Source organism: Triticum aestivum, chromosome 3A, assembly GCF_018294505.1.
Source record: "Triticum aestivum cultivar Chinese Spring chromosome 3A, IWGSC CS RefSeq v2.1, whole genome shotgun sequence".
Classification (NCBI taxonomy): domain Eukaryota; kingdom Viridiplantae; phylum Streptophyta; class Magnoliopsida; order Poales; family Poaceae; genus Triticum; species Triticum aestivum.
The window spans coordinates 290,402,463-290,419,352 of record NC_057800.1 but is presented as its reverse complement, the minus strand read 5'-3'; the positions used below and the strand labels follow the sequence as shown (position 1 = coordinate 290,419,352).

Here is a 16,890-nt window from a genome sequence, read left to right as displayed (position 1 = left end):
AAAAATTCTGGTATAGGATTCTAAGATGCCCCGATGGGTTGAACCTATGCCTTCCTTAATATGTGTGAACTCGAAAGTTTTCACGAGTCGTACTCTTTTGGTATTTTGCCAGATAAAATTTCAAAACTACAACTTCATTGAGCGCGAGAAGTGAATGAAAGGTTGTGCATTGGAGAAGTGGGAGTCGACCTTGAACTTGCGTTCATGCCCATGGACACGATGTACATCTCTCATCGAAGCTTCTTTTAAAATCAATTATTCCCTTGGTATAAGTTCATCTTATATCTGAGAGCTGGCCTTTTTGCAATCGTGGTTCTGACCATGTTCTCCTTTAAATATCATGTCCTGTGCAAGTTTAAGCACTTGTCTTCTATAGAGCAATACCCCAGTTCAACTTCTAGTTTGATCCGTCGTCGAGTATTACCACCTGGTATCTCGAGATTATCTTGGAACTGCATAATTTCTTATGAGTTCTTCATCAAGTACTACATACTCACCGATTACAATTTTTCATGGGCTCGGAGTTATTGAACACTCAAAGACACCGATAACTGAACCGAGTCCGCTCTACGGTTCAACAACTCTTCAGTAAGCTTCTATAAGTACGAGTTTGTACCCGATCACGCCATTCCTAGCCTGTTTGGCTATATCATTGTCGTGACGATTCTAACTGGGCTACCTAGTCCTTATTCTCGGAGCACCAATCTTCGACGATGAACTAACTTTACGTCGATCCTCATCGTCATATCATTTCACCTTAAACAACAAGCTTGAGTTCGAGTTTGGGTCGTAACTGTGGTTCCAATAACCTCTTGCTTCATCATTCCCTTGACTTGATGTCGTCGCTGGTTGACTACACCTGCATGAAATCTCTCGACAATTGTGTCGTGATCATCATCAACCTTATGAGCTCTTCCAGGAATTCAATTGAATTCATGATGGGTAATACCATCCTTGCCCCTCGATGATTCCTGTTCTCATCGACCACTTTATTGCCTTCCGTTCAACACAACTTGTTCGTGTTTTGTGTAAACCTTGAGATCCCTGCTACCCAGCAGTTGATCTTCCTTACCTTGGAAGTATTACCATCTCTTTTTGTCAAGAATGTGGTGAGAATTTCACCACCTCTTAAGAATTCTTGATATCATAATACTTCTTGCCATCTTCATTCATTCCTTGGCCCCCGTATTGTTTTCAACCGGAATACCGGCAATTGAGCTAAGACGTGTGAATTCAAAACTTCTAGCAAGCCTCTTGCTTTGAAGTGAAATTCTTAGACTATTGATTATTGAATCACCATTCCGACGTTGGTCGTGCAACCCAGCCCATATTTCGGGTGCACCTTTCAACCAATGTTTAATTGTGTATGTTTTCCTCGAGCATACCTCATTATACCATTTGAGCTGACAAATGTCATCTTCTTGTTCACATTATCGTGGGAATCCATCAGTTTGGAATTCTCGATGAATTGTCGCTGAGCCCATCAGCCACCTTCTCATCCCCTCCTTGGTTTAATAATGAACTCTTGTTTCGGAACTCGCTTCCATAGTTCATTTCCTGAAAATCTTACAATGTCAACTCGTCAATTGTGTTGCACCTTTTCTTCTCAGGCATCCTGAGTTTGAGGTATCATGACACCAATTGGATATGAATCTCGGTCAGATATGATGGTTGGGACAACTTTCCGAGAGTTATGATGTTGATCCTTTGGTGACCCGGTAACCTGATGTCATGCCTAGCACCCCCCCGGCTGGAGGACCTATCCTTATAGATTCCTTTTCAGCAAGGTTATCCGTCCATCCATGAGGAAATTGTAAGACTTATTCTACAAGTTATTCCTGATGGATCCTTCGTGTTTCCAAAGTCTGATCTTCACATGAAGACCATGTCAATGCTATCTCGAAGCATGTCTGCGATACTCTGATTTTCAACAAGAACATCCGAAGCACGATGCTAAATTTTATTTATCCCTTATCCTAAAACCGTTGTATGGGTAATATCATGAGATTCCTTCCCCCTTACCTAAATGGTTTTCTACTTTATATCCTGTCATGGATATCATGCTCTGCTTGTCATTGGGAAGGATATACCCCTGAAATATGTGTTTAAACACATTTTCCTTTCCATTGTTCTGTTTAATCTGATGATCATATTTTCCTTCCGTTGTTGGTTTAACCTTTCTTGTGATCTATATGATCTGAGAAGTAATATTTTCCTGCTTATGTAAACATCTTGTTGTACAATTCTGTCAGTAAGACCATGTTACTTTTGTCGATGACATTCCGGTAACCACCGATGGACGAGAACTTTGCCTACTGGTCCGCCTCGTTCAACGAGCAGGAAAATGGTTCTCTTCGTCCCTCGCCCTTGGTACCAACGTTGTTGCCGACATAGCTGACATGGTACTCCCTGACATGCCTTGCTATCATGACCGTGCAAGATGTCACGGCTCCTATAAAAAAAAACCACATGGTGGGCCCATAACCCACAGTTCCACAGGATCAAAACCTGACTCTCTTGTACACCCTGTTGTCAAAGTTATCCCTCGTGCTTGACCTTCTATGTAATTCACGGGCCACCCGCCTGTTGATCTATTCTGTATCGGACACAATACTTATTCCTGTTGCCCTGAACCCCATTCACACTCTGTTCCAGGCAATGAACGATTGCCTATCCGCTTGAAAATTCTTATTGCACCGTCTTACTTTGCTCTCGATGTGTTTCGTTTGTTCAGCTCGAGAGATACTCATATGTTCATACTTGGGAAACCCCCAGTAGATTTTCCCTTATAAAATCCTATCGTTGTAGAAGCTGCACCTTACCTATTCATAAGTACGTTGGAGTTCCCAAAGAAAAGGATGCCGACTTCACCATGATGACCTGAAGCAAAGAAATGAAGACATCAACGAAAGGGATCAACCTCTTCGAAAGGGAAGCCAAGACCGAGAAGACTCGTTAGGTTTTTCGCTACCAACACCTTTCCCCCCTTACTCCACCGCTTAAATCTCGGGACGAGATTTCTTGTAGTGGAGGAGAATTGTGACGCCCGGATATTCAGGCTATAGTAATTCCACGCTAATGATGCCACGTCACCTCGGTTATTGTTGTTAATCTCGCGATGGTTCAAAACGATTCAAATTCAAATTTAAAATCAAGTCAAACAATTAAAGTTTTCATAACTCAAATCTAAATTGTTCTTAATGTGACAAATAAATCATGGATATTATTGATGGAGTAACAACATCTTTATAAGATATTTAAATACCCTAAAGTGATTAAAACAACATCAAAACAATTAGTTATACTCCTAATATATTTTACCAAATACTAAACTATTTTTATTCTGAGGTAAAACTTCTTAGAACAGTGGATTATTTTGACACACTATTTTTGGGGCTATTTTTATATTTTGCTAAACCAAAAATAAAGTGCAACTAAAATAAAACAGAAAAGAGAAATGAAAAAAAGGAAAAGACAACTCTAACTAAAAATAAAAAAAAGGCAGAACCCCCCCCCCCCCCACTGGGCCATCTGTGGCCCAGCTGGCCGGGCCCAACCAGCCCACCTGGCCCTAACCGGCCCACCCCGCCGCCATATCCCCCCCCACTACCCAAACCCTAACCCCACCGATCCCCACTCCCCCCACTCTCCCCTCACTCCCCCGATCTGGATCGAGATCGGGGCGACCGCGCCACCGCCCCGGATCGCCCTCGCCGTTGCCTTCTCGCACCCCCCTCTCCTCGCGCGACCCCCCCCCCGCCGCTCGTCCTCACCCCCTCCTCGCCGGACGCCGTGGACGCGCGCCGTCCCGCCGCTGCCCATCGCCAGACCTCGCCGTCCTTCTCCTCTACATCGCCGGACCTCATCGCCCCGCCGCACGCGTCCTCGTCCGTCCTCCACCTCGCCGGACTGCGCCCGCCTCCCCGATGCCGCGGCGACGCCTCGTCCCCATCCTCCTCCACAATGGTCGCCCCCGAGCCTCGCCGCCCCGCTTCTCTGCAACGCCGGTGAGGCCACGGCCTCCTCTTCCTCTTTGTGCCCGCTCTGCACGACTCCCCGTCGCCACCCGCACCGGCCTCCCCTACTCGTCGCGCCACCGCGTGCGCCCGGCGCTCGTCGCCGCGGCCACCGCACGCGTGCGTCCCGTGCACGCCACGCCTCCTCGCACCACCACCGCGCCCGGCTCCCCTGCCGCCCGCGGGCCCGCTCGTCGCCGGCCCCGCACTCCGTTTCCCCCCACGCCGGCCGGCCACCGCGGCCGCCCTGGCCGCTGGCCTCGCCCTATCGCACTCCCTGCGGGCGAGCGCCTGCCCAAGCGCCCGTTGCCCCCTTCCCGAGTGGACTCGGGCGCACGCCCTCATGCCCATGCCCGCTAAGGCCATTGGCCCCATGACAAACGGGGCCCACGCCCTAGAACAAAAAAAAAGATTTAAAAAAATAAAATAAGTAAAAAAATAAAAAAAATAATAATAAAAAAATAAAAAAAATAATTAAAATATTAATTAATTAATTAAAGAATTAATTAACTTAATTAAACCTGGTTAGACTAATTAATCATTTAATTAACCTGACTAATCTACTAATTAGATTAATTAATTTAGTTAGTTAGTTATCAGTCAATGACATGCGGGACCCACCGTCAGGTTGACCAAGTCAACCCTGTTGACTGCTGACGTCAGCATGACATCATGCTGACGTCATAAATCCATTTTCTGAATTAATTAAATAATTAAATAAATTCCAGAAATTAATAAAATCTTTAGAAAATCATATCTTTTAATCCGTAACTCGGATTAAAATATTTTCAACATGAAAGTTGCTCAGAACGACGAGACGAATCCGGATACGCGGTCCGTTCGTCCGCCACACACCCCTAACCTATCGAACCCGCAACTTTCCCCCTCCGGCTCCTCTGCCCGAAAACACGAAACACCGGGAATACTTTCCCGGGGGTTTTCCCCCCTTCACCGGTATCACCTACTACCGTGTTAGGGCACACCGAACACCGCGTATTGCCTTGTTATATTTTGTGATGCTTTGTTTGCTCTGTATTCATTGTTTCGTCCCCCTCTTCTCTCCGGTAGACTACGAGACCGATGCTGCTGCTGCCTAGTTCGACTACGGAGTTGACGACCCCTCTCTCTTGCCAGAGCAACCAGGCAAGCCCCCCCCCCCCTTGATCACCAGATATCGCCTATTCTCCCTATACTGCTTGCATTAGAGTAGTGTAGCATGTTACTGCTTTCGTTAATCCTATTCTGATGCATAGCCTGACATTGTCACTACATCTGTTGATACCTTACCTGCAATCCTAAATGCTTAGTATAGGATGCTAGTTTATCATCATTGGCCCTACATTCTTGTCAGTCTGCCTTGCTATACTATCGGGCCGTGATCACTTGGGAGGTGATCACGGGTATATACTATACATACATACATACTATACAGATGGTGACTAAAGTCGGGTCAGCTCATTGAGTACCCGAAAGTGATTCTGACGAGGGGGCTGAAAGGACAGGTGGCTCCATCCCGGTAGAGGTGGGCCTGGGTTCCCGACGGCCCCCGACTGTTACTTGTGGCGGAGCGACAGGGCAGGTTGAGACCACCTAGGAGACAGGTGGGCCTGGCCCTGTTCGGCGTTCGCGGACACTTAACACGCTTAACGAGATCTTGGTATTTGATCTGAGTCTGGCTACGAGCCTATACGCACTAACCATCTACGTCGGAGTAGTTATGGGTATCCCGACGTCGTGGTATCAGCCGAAGCACTTCAGACGTCAGCGACGGAGCGGCGCGCGCCGGATTGGAACGTAAGCCTGCTCTTGTATTAAGGGGGCTAGTTCTGCTTCCGGCCGCCCACGCAACGTGCAGGTGTGCTATGGGCGATGGGCCCAGACCCCTGTGCGCTTAGGTTTAGACCGGCGTGTTGACCTCTCTGTTTTGCCTAGGTGGGGCTGCGACGTGTTGATCTTCCGAGGCCGGGCATGACCCAGGAAAGTGTGTCCGGCCAAATGGGATCGAGCGTGTTGGGCTATGTGGTGCACCCCTGCAGGGAAGTTTAATCTATTCGAATAGCCGTGATCTTCGGTAACAGGACGACTTGGGGTTGTACCTTGACCTTATGACAACTAGAACCGGATACTTAATAAAACACACCCTTCCAAGTTCCACAGACAACCCGGTGATCACTTTTCTACAGGGCGACGAGGAGAGGATCGCCGGGTAGGATTATGCTATGCGATGCTGCTTGGAGATGCTACTTGGAGATGCTACTTGGAGGACTACATTCTACTCTCATCTATATGCTGCAAGACGGAGGCTACCAGAAGCGTAGTCTTCGACAGGATTAGCTATCCCCCTCTTATTCTGGCATTCTGCAGTTCAGTCCACCGATATGGCCTCCTTACACATATACCCATGCATATGTAGTGTAGCTCCTTGCTTGCGAGTACTTTGGATGAGTACTCACGGTTGCTTTTCTCCCTCTTTTCCCCTTTCCCTTCTACCTGGTTGTCGCAACCAGATGCTGGAGTCCAGGAGCCAGACGCCACCGTCGACGACGACCCCTACTACACCGGAGGTGCCTACTACTACGTGCTGCCCGCTGATGACGACCAGGAGTGACCTAGGAGGATCCCAGGCAGGAGGCCTGCGCCTCTTTCGATTTGTATCCCAGTTTGTGCTAGCCTTCTTAAGGCAAACTTGTTTAACTTATGTCTGTACTCAGATATTGTTGCTTCCGCTGACTCGTCTATGATCGAGCACTTGTATTCGAGCCCTCGAGGCCCCTGGCTTGTATTATGATGCTTGTATGACTTATTTTAATTGTAGAGTTGTGTTGTGATATCTTCCCGTGAGTCCCTGATCTTGATCGTACACATTTGCGTGCATGATTAGTGTACGATTGAATCGGGGGCGTCACACATAGACACTAATTAAAACATAAAACCACATCTAACCAGAGGCTGGATGAATTATTTAATTCAAAAAGCAAGGAAAAATATTGGGTTGCCTCCCAGCAAGTGCTTTTCTTTAAAGCCTTTTAGCTAGGAATTGGAATTTCGATGATGCTCACATGAAAGACAAGAATTGAAGCACGATGGGAGCATCATAAAACATGTGACAAACAAGTTTAATCCTAACATGCTTCCTATGCATAGGGATTTTATAAGCAACAAATTATCAATACAAGCAAAAACCACCATATGCAAGGAAGAAGAAAGAAACATTAGCAATTTCAACATAACGAGAGGTGATTTAGTGACATGAAAACTTCTACAACCATATTTTCCTCTCTCATAATAATTACATCTAGGATCATAAGAAAATTCAACAATATAGCTATCACATAACATATTCTCAACATGATTCACACGCATGCGAAGTTGACACTCTTCCAAAATAGTGGGATTAACATTAACTAAAGTCATGACCTCTCCAAACCCATTTTTATCAAAAATTTCATAAGATTGAACATACTCCAAACATGTGGGATCTAAATTTAACACTCTTCCAAACCCACTTTCAATATTATTGGAAACATTTTCATCATAAGGCTTAAACAAATCTTCAAGATCATAAGAAGAATCACCCCAATCATGATCATTGCAACAAGCAGTGGACATGGCAAAACTAGCATCCCCAAGCTTAGGGTTTTGCATATCATTAACACAATTGACATTAATAGAATTTATAATAATATCATTGCAATCATGCTTTTGATTCAAGGAACTATCAAGTATGGGTGCAATAGCAATACTCTCATGTTTAACATAAGGAACTATAGCAAATTCATCTCCAGAAATATTGATATCATGGCCACAAGAATAGCAAGAATCATGTTCATCAAGGGATATTTCAATCAAATCATAGGAATCATAACTATCTATAGATTCATTCATATCATTATTTTCTTCCAAAGCAACGGTCATTCTCTCAATAAATTCTTTGACATAGGCATTGTGAGCATAGTTTTCATAGCAATATTTAAGTATGTCAAAATTTTCAGATTTGTAAAGAGTAATATCATACTTTTCAATCAAAGAAGCAACTTCATAAGAACCCTTAAAAGCAACAAATTCTTCAATTTGTTCAATATCATAGTAACTGTAAACACCCTTCTCATAAGAAGATAAGATTTCATTATCATTAAACTCACATAGGTAGGGAAGGTGTTTTTAGGGTTCTTAGAGCAACAAGTAAAATCATAAATTTCACAAATATTCCAAGCAAAGCATAGCAAACAATTTATTTCATTCCATAAGAGCTTCCCCTTTTCAATCAAACGATGACGCACAAAATGAGCATGCTTATCTAACGATTTTCCCTCAACTAAACTAGTTGGGGTTTCAGCACAAGCACATATAGATCGAAGATGATAGAAGTAGAAAACTTTAAGTGGATCCATATCAATAAATTTTTAGCAAGCAAAGATGCAAGCAAAAAGAAGGCACATGGAAACACAAATGAAATTTCGAAAATCATTTTAGAAGTAGGAGAGAGGAAAACGAGAGGCAAATGGCGAACAATGTAATGCGAGGGATGAGAGTCTATGATGGGTACTTGGTATGTACTGGCTTGGCGTAGATCTCCCCGGCAACAGCGCCAGAAATCCTTCTTGCTACCTCTTGAGCCCGCGTTGGTTTTTCCCTTGAAGAGGAAAGAGTGATGCAGCAAAGTAGCATAAGTATTTCCCTTAGTTTTGAGAACCAAGGTATCAATCCAGTAGGAGACAACGCGCAAGCCACCGAATACCTACACAAACAAACACCAACCTTGCACCCAACGTCAATAAAGGGGTTGTCAATCCCTTCACGGTTATTTGCAACGTGAGATCTGATAGAGATGGATAAACTGTAAAGTAATATTTTTGGTATTTTTGGTTTATGGAACTGAAAGTAAAAGATTGCAAAATAAAGTAAATAGGAAACTAGAATTGTAGATCGGAAACTTATATGATGGAAAATAGATCTCGGGGCCATAGGTTTCACTAGAGGCTTCTCTCAAGATAGAAATTATTACGGTGGGTGAACAAATTACTGCCGAGCAATTGATAGAAAAGCGCAAACTTATGATGATATCTAAGGCAATGGTCATGAATATAGGCATCACGTCCGTGTCAAGTAGACCGAAACGTTTCTGCATCTACTACTATTACTCCACACATCGACCGCTATCTAGCATGCATCTAGAGTATTAAGTTCATAAAGAACGGAGTAACACCTTAAGCAAGATAACATGATGTAGAGGAATTAACTCAAACAATATGATGAAAACCCCATCTTTTTATCCTCGATGGAAACAATAGAATACGTGTCAGTTCCCCTTCTGTCACTAGGATCGAGCACCGCAAGATTGAGCCCAAAGCTAAGCACTTCTCCCATTGCAGGAAAAACCAATCTAGTTGGCCAAACCAAATTGATAGTTCGAAGAGACTTGCAAAGATATCAAATCATGCATAAAAGAATTCAAAGGAGATTCAAATAATATTCATAGATAAGATGATCATAAATCCACAATTCATTGGATCTCGGCAAACACACCGCAAAAGAGTATTACATCGAATAGATCTCCAAGAACATCGAGGAGAACTTTGTATTGAGAATCAAAGAGAGAGAATAAGCCATCTAGCTACTAGCTATGGACCCGTAGGTCTGAGGTAAACTACTCACGCTTCATCTGAGAGGCAATGGTGTTGATGTAGAAGCCCCCCGTGATCGAATCGCCCTCCGGCAGGATGCCGGAAAAGGCCCCTAGATGGGATCTCACAGGGACAGAAGGTTGTAGCATTATAAAAGTGGTTTCGTGGCTCCCGTGGAAGTTTTCGGGGCATATGAGAATATATAGAAGGAAGATCTAGGTCAGGGGGTCACCGAGGGGCCCACAAGGTTGGGGGGCGTGCCCTCCACCCTTGTGGCCGCCTCGTGGCTCTTTTGACTTGCACTCCAAGTCTCCTGGGTGGCTTCTGGTCCAAGAAAAATCACTGCGAAAGTTTATTTCGTTTGGACTCCGTTTGGTATTCCTTTTTTGCGAAACTCTAAAACAAGGTAAAAAACAAAAACTGACACTAGGCTCTAGGTTAATAGGTTAGTCCCAAAAATCATATAAAATAGCATATTAATGCATATAAAACATCCCAAATAGATAATATAATAGCATGGAACAATAAAAAATTATAGATACGTTGGAGACGTATCAGTGATCAATTCGCATACATTCTAGATGCCTAATATAGATAGTTCTTGCTTTGGCGTAAGAAGTAAGAACTCAAAAACTGCCTCTTCCGCACGATCGATAGCACATGCTTGGCCTCGTGCAATCCCAGCTTCTCCCAAACCTCTTTCACCTTCTGACACAAAAACAACACGTGTTTTGTATATTATGGCCCATTCAAACATGATGGGTAGGTGGGCGAAACTTTCATATGTTTATTAGCAAGCGTAACATGGCACGGGAGGGTTCCATGCAATGTACACCAAATGAAAATTTTCACCTTTGCTGGACAAGACAATTGCCAAATCTTACCCCAAATAGTATTGGCATTTGTTCTACCCATACCATTTGTGTGTTGCAATTTCCTCCCATGTTGTTTGTTCCATTCCTCCAAATAAGTCGAACAAACCGTGAACAATCCATTTTTTGTATAGCTCCTAGCAATGAAATTCATCATATTATGCATAGGGAGAGGAAAAACAAGCACCCTTTGAGTGTCAATTGGCCACAACATTTGTCTCACTAAATCTTCATCCCAAAAACTGGTGACTGGACTGATAAGATCAACAACTTTTGACAGAAGATGCTCTTTTCTAGGAGTAATAATTTTCCTATTCACACGGTTCGAGATCCATGCATCTCTCCAAATATCAATATTTTGTCCATTTCTAACTCTCCAAATATAACCATTTTTGAGAGAATCAACTACCACCATAATGCTTTGCCAAGTAAAAGAGAAACCCTTTTTAGACTTGCATTCATTAAGTCACCATCTGGAAAATATTTGGTTCTCAAAATGATGGCACATAGGGAATCAGGATTATCAAGCAGATGCCACACTTGTTTGGCTAACAAAGCCAGATTGAAACATTGTATATTTCGGAACTCCATCCTCGTTGGTCTTTTGAGACACACATCTTCCACCACGTCATTGAATGCATTCTCTATTGATTGTGTTCGTCACCCCACCAAGATTGCGGCATCGTGTCAATGATTCCCTTGCAACTTTTTTTAGGAATTTTAAAGAAGGACATGACATAAGTTGGGATAGCTTGTATAACCGATTTGAGCAAAATTTCCTTTCCTCCCGCGAATAATTTTCTTTCCATCCACTAATTTTCACAATAATTCAATCAATTAAGAATTGGAAACAATCATTTTTATCCATACCCACATTTGCAGGCAAACCCAAATATTTGTCAATGAGGGCTTCAGTCATAATATTCAGGATAGTACAAATTTGTGCCTTAGTCTCCCACTTTTCTGTTGGGACTAAAAATATATGATCCTGATAAATGACATACGTGTGGAACGAAACAATTCCACCCTGACGTTTTTGGATGGCAACTTTAGTTGTGAAGCATGTCAACTTTCTGTTTGCTTGCAAGTTTTAGTTTTTTTCTGGATTTTTTTTTCTTAAATGACAATTTTAGTTGTAAAAACGTAAGAATAGTGTTACTTCGTGCCACATGTACACCTGTGGTGCTTATCATTTGGAAAAATATACTAGATCTTTCAACGCCCATCATTTATCCCGAGGCGGCACAAGAAGAATCCAAAACTGAATTCGGTGCATCCGCATTCATCGAATTAGCTTGCATAAGAATCAGCCAGTGGCCTACTTTACACTGGAGATGACCCATGTTCCCCAACGGAGTTGCCATTGTGGAAGGGCGCCAGCCAATAGGAAGCCGCGATCCAGCCAATATGACATCGACAAAAAAACTGTTGGCACATCCCTGATAAACACACAGATTAGTGTGTGCTGCCGTACTTCTCAGTATTTCTCCCAGTTTAGATCCGCGTTTCCCTTTCGCTGCTCCCCTCCGATCCCCAATAAGGCCGGCAGCATGGAGGAGACGCCGCCGCAGCCTCAGGCGGCGCACGCATCTCCTCCGTTCCCGGCGATCTTCACCCCTCCGAGCGCTCTCTCCTCGACGTCCTTGCGGGGCAGCCCCACCGTCCCCAGCCCCGCGCACTTCAGCACGCCACCGGGCCCGCCCGTCTTCTCCTCGCCGCTGCGCCCCGCCGCCGTGCCATTCCGCACCACCCCGATCTCCCCTCAGGCGGTACCCTTGGCCTCCCGCACCGCCTCCTCATCGTCCTCCGTCTCCCTCCCCACATCCTCCGAGCCGCACACCATGAACGGCGCGGCCACCCCTCACAGCCACGCGCCCTCCGTGGCGCCGTCTCTGGAGGACTCCAGCATCGACTCCCCATACGTCCTCTTCTCTGCCCGCAAGGTACGCGTCGCTCTTTCCTTACCGCAGTAATGTCCTCACATCTCCTATAACTCAATTATGCATGCGCATAAGTACATTACCATTTGGATCTTACACGATTACACTACTAGTCGAGTTGTGAATTACGCTTGTTTTTTAGATGCGAATCGTGTTTAGTGCATAGGCATGTGCAAATTCTCCAGCTTGTCATTTAGTTGGTGTTTTTCACTTGTAGGTCCTGAAGCAGAAGAAACTGCTGAATGCCCCTAGCTTGGGGTTCGGAGCTCTTGTTTCACCAGGGAGGGAGGTATCGCCAGGTCCCGAAGCCTTGGAGCGTGATCCCCGCCGGTGCCTGAACTGTGGGGCTTATGTGAATTTGTACTGTGATGTGTTGATTGGCTCTGGGCAATGGCAGTGTGTCATTTGCAAAAAGCTGAACAGCAGTGAGGGGGAATTTGTGGTCTCCAGCAAGCAGGACCTGGTTCAGTGGCCAGAGCTCATGTCCTCGACTGTCGATTATGTGCATCCAAGGAATAGGCGGCCAGGCTTGATCCCGGTGCCTGTCTTGAGGGTCTCTGGTCCCATTTTTATTCTCATAGATGAGTGTCTTGATGAGGCGCACCTGCAGCATCTACAGGGCTCCTTGCATGCATTTGTGGATTCGCTCCCTCCTACAGCAAGGATTGGAATCATCTCCTATGGTAGAACTGTCTCTGTGTATGATTTTTCGGAAGGGGCGGCGGTGTCAGCGGATGTGTTACCCGGTAGTAAGTCGCTTGCCCAAGAGTCATTGAAGGTGCTAATCTACGGGACAGGGGTGTATTTGTCTCCTATACATGCTTCGCTGCCTGTTGCACACACAATATTCTCATCCCTGAGACCCTATCAGTTTAGTGTGGCGGAAGTATCGAGGGACCGATGCCTTGGTGCAGCGGTGGAGGTTGCCCTTGGTATTATTCAAGGGCCGTCAGCGGAGTTGTCTCGTGGAATCATCAAGAGATCAGGAGGCAACTGCAGGATCTTGGTGTGTGCTGGTGGCCCCAACACGTTTGGACCAGGATCAACACCTCATTCTGTTCAGCACCCAAACTATGCTTACCTGGAGAAGACAGCTATGAAGTACATGGAGAGTCTTGGTCATGAAGCACGGAGACACAGTACCATCGTTGACATTCTTTGTGCTGGAACATGCCCTGTGAGGGTTCCTGTCCTACAGTCACTGGCGAAGTGTTCTGGTGGTGTGCTTTTACTTCATGATGATTTTGGAGAGGCCTTTGGGGTCAACTTGCAGAGGGCGTCAACTAAAGCAGCTGGCTCTCATGGCTTATTTGAGATTAGATGTTCAGATGGCATGCTTGTCACTCAAGTAATTGGTCCTGGTGAAGAGGCTTCTCCTGATTCTCATGAAACATTCAAGCATGACACTTCATTTTGTATCCAGATGCATAGTGTTGAGGGGACACAGAGTTTTTCCGTGTCTTTGGAGACAAAGGCGGATATCAGGAATGATTTCATTTACTTCCAGTTTGCAGTCCGTTACTCTAATGTGTATCAAACAGAAAGCACAAGGGTGATCACTAGCAGGCTGCAAACGGTTGATAGTTTGTCTGCATATCTTTCAAGTGTGCAAGAAGATGTAGCTTCAGTAATCATTGGTAAGAGAACTGTCTTGCGCGCCAGGACTGCCTCCGATGCTCTTGATATGAGGCTCACAATTGACGAAAGAATTAAGGACATAGCTCTCAAATTTGGTACCCAGGTTCCAAAATCAAAGCTTTATCGGTTCCCAAAAGAGCTGTCATCACTCCCTGAGTGTTTGTTTCATTTGAGAAGGGGGCCACTCTTAGGTAGCATAATAGGACATGAAGATGAAAGATCAGTTCTGAGGAGTTTGTTCTTGAATGCATCATTTGACCTCTCGCTCCGTATGCTTGCACCTCGTTGTATAATGCATCGAGAAGGTGGCACATTTGAGGAGCTGCCAGCATATGATCTGACCATGCAATCTAATTGTGCAGTGGTACTGGATCATGGAACAGATATTTTCATCTGGTTGGTAAGTCACCTCCTATCTTCCCTCTCTCCCTCCCCACTCCCAATAAGGGAGTCACCTGTATGGTCTGTCTCTTTACCACATTATCTCAGTGCTGTAGCTGCATATTAAACTTACTCCATTCACCTTTGTTTTCAACATTCTTGACATAATATTTTTTTCACTGGTGTTGTCTTTTGGATTAAATGTTTTGGCTTCGGAATTGTAGCTGTTGAACATGACTTTGTTCTTGATTGCTACTGGTCAAAGTGTGTGAGGTTTGACATTTCCAAAAATTATACGCACTACATTATGGAACAGAGGGATATTTGAATAGAACGTGACTTCCTTTTTGCAAGGAAAGAAATGAAGCATGGGATTTTAGCAATATCATGTTTGCAAAAACTAACTTGTTACCAGGATTGTGAGTTTATGTAATAATCATAAGATTTTGCAAGAAATAGAGTGAATGGAGTTTGAAAGGTGAATTCGTTGGAACTATTAAATTTTCAATAGAAGCCAGTTGGTGGTTAGAACGAATATAGAGATCTCATGAATGTATGTGTGTAAATGATGCTAATACTCCCTCTGTATCAAAACTATAAGACGTGTTTGTAAGCTAGTTTAACCTACAAAAACGTCTTATATTTTGGTACAGAGGTAGTACTTGATATACTAGGGCTGCAGGAAGATGTCATATTTTGCTGATTTACTTAACGTATTAATGATGTTGAATTATCATTATGCAATGGCTATTTTGGTTATTCATCATAATGCTAGCAAAGAGTAATATTTCCTGAGTTGCATTTTCTTACTGTGTGTCTTCAGGGTGCTGAACTAGCAACCCAAGAAGGACAAACTGCAGCAGCTTTGGCAGCATGCCGTACGCTGGCAGAAGAGCTAAGTGAACTCCGTTTTCCAGCTCCCAGGATACTTTCATTCAGAGTCAGTTTCCCTGTTCCCAACCTTGACTTTGATTTCCAAGATTTAAACTGCTTTCCTTCCTTTTCTCTTATCAACTCTTCTGCTCATCACTTTGCTATCATCATAGTATCATATCTTATTATAGCCCATGTGTTGTTAGATTTCAAATCAGTCTGACAATACTTCCAAATTCATTAACTGTGCAACTATCATGAAACACGACTTGCACAAGGTAAATGCTTTGTTCTGGCGCAGGAAGGGAGCTCTCAGGCTAGATACTTTGTCTCACGCCTGATCCCAGCTCACAAGGACCCTACTTATGAGCAGGTAATGATTCTCTTAACCTTAGCAGTGACATTCTGGTTCGCCTGCATTCATCCCTGCTGGGTTATTTCGCTGATGGTTCTTACGGCAGCTAGATTCATGGTCACTGATAAACAAAATCGTGAGCAAGGCTGTAATTGTTAACATGAGCACATTTGCATGTTTCAGGAGTCGAGATTTCCTCAGCTACGGACCCTTGCTCCTGAACTGAGGGCCAGGCTAAAGAGCTGCTTCATCCACTTTGATGACCCTAGCTTTTGCGAGTGGATGCGCAGCCTCAAATTGGTCCCGCCGGAACCAAGCTAATGCAAATAATTGGACGAGTGCAATCAGAAACGATATTTGATAGCTGAGGTTTGGTTTCAAACAGAGTTGCCAAACGAAATCTGAAAACTTTGCGAGGTAACGCCTAAGGCCCAAACACTTGTTTGGGTTGATGAAGCGGCAATTTGTGTGAAGTGAAGCTGTATAATTTTGCCTGATTATTTTCTCTGATGTGGTCGCGTAAATGCATTATCTCTTGCCACACAGGCGCGCAAAATTTTAGACAATTAGAGCATCGCTTATGTTCTCCTGCCTTTGAAGAGTTTGTTGTATGTCACATAATAGAAGTCTGTCCTGGCCATTCATTTGATTCCTTTTACTCCTCGAGGCGAATCTCAATTCTCCATTTGTACAACTTTTTTGTTTTGTTTTGAGAAAGTCCATTTATACAATCAGAGATACTGCATTTCAACAGTGTTGCTTAGTGTTTACAGCATTGCATTTGTTCTTGATTTGTGGTTGTAAGTGATATATCGTGAAAAATGAATTAGTGATTTCACGCGCAGCTGACACTGGTCGCTGGTCTCCATGGGGATCAATGCCACAGAAGTATGTGCACGTGTATGAGCCATTTTGCAGTCATTTATGAACAGGTATTCGTTAGTCACAGCTGGCACACGGGCCCAGGAGCCTTTTTAGTCTCACAGATGCCATGGCCCAGCAGTACATGGGCGGGGGTCTTAGGGCATGTACAATGGAGGCAGCACTTTGGTGCTGCCCCGGCCATTGACATAGATAAATTTCAATGAAGCTACTCGTGTGTGCCATAGTCACCCAGTGAAGCTACTCTATGTGATGTCATCATCTTACTTTTTCTCTCTCACATACTTTCAAACACATGAAACCTTCACT

The 16,890-nt window shown here is 44.3% G+C and overlaps 1 protein-coding gene across 1 annotated transcript; it reads left to right on the top strand.

Annotated features, from left to right (window-relative positions):
- The first annotated feature begins 11,950 nt into the window (after nt 1-11,950).
- On the top strand, nt 11,951-16,452 carry LOC123061197 (protein transport protein SEC23-1). Its single transcript, XM_044484164.1, has 5 exons — nt 11,951-12,455; nt 12,670-14,490; nt 15,295-15,411; nt 15,646-15,717; nt 15,883-16,452. Exons 1-5 carry the CDS (start codon nt 12,063-12,065, stop codon nt 16,018-16,020), a joined length of 2,541 nt encoding a protein of 846 aa, XP_044340099.1. The 5' UTR covers nt 11,951-12,062; the 3' UTR covers nt 16,021-16,452.
- Nucleotides 16,453-16,890: the final 438 nt, after the last annotated feature.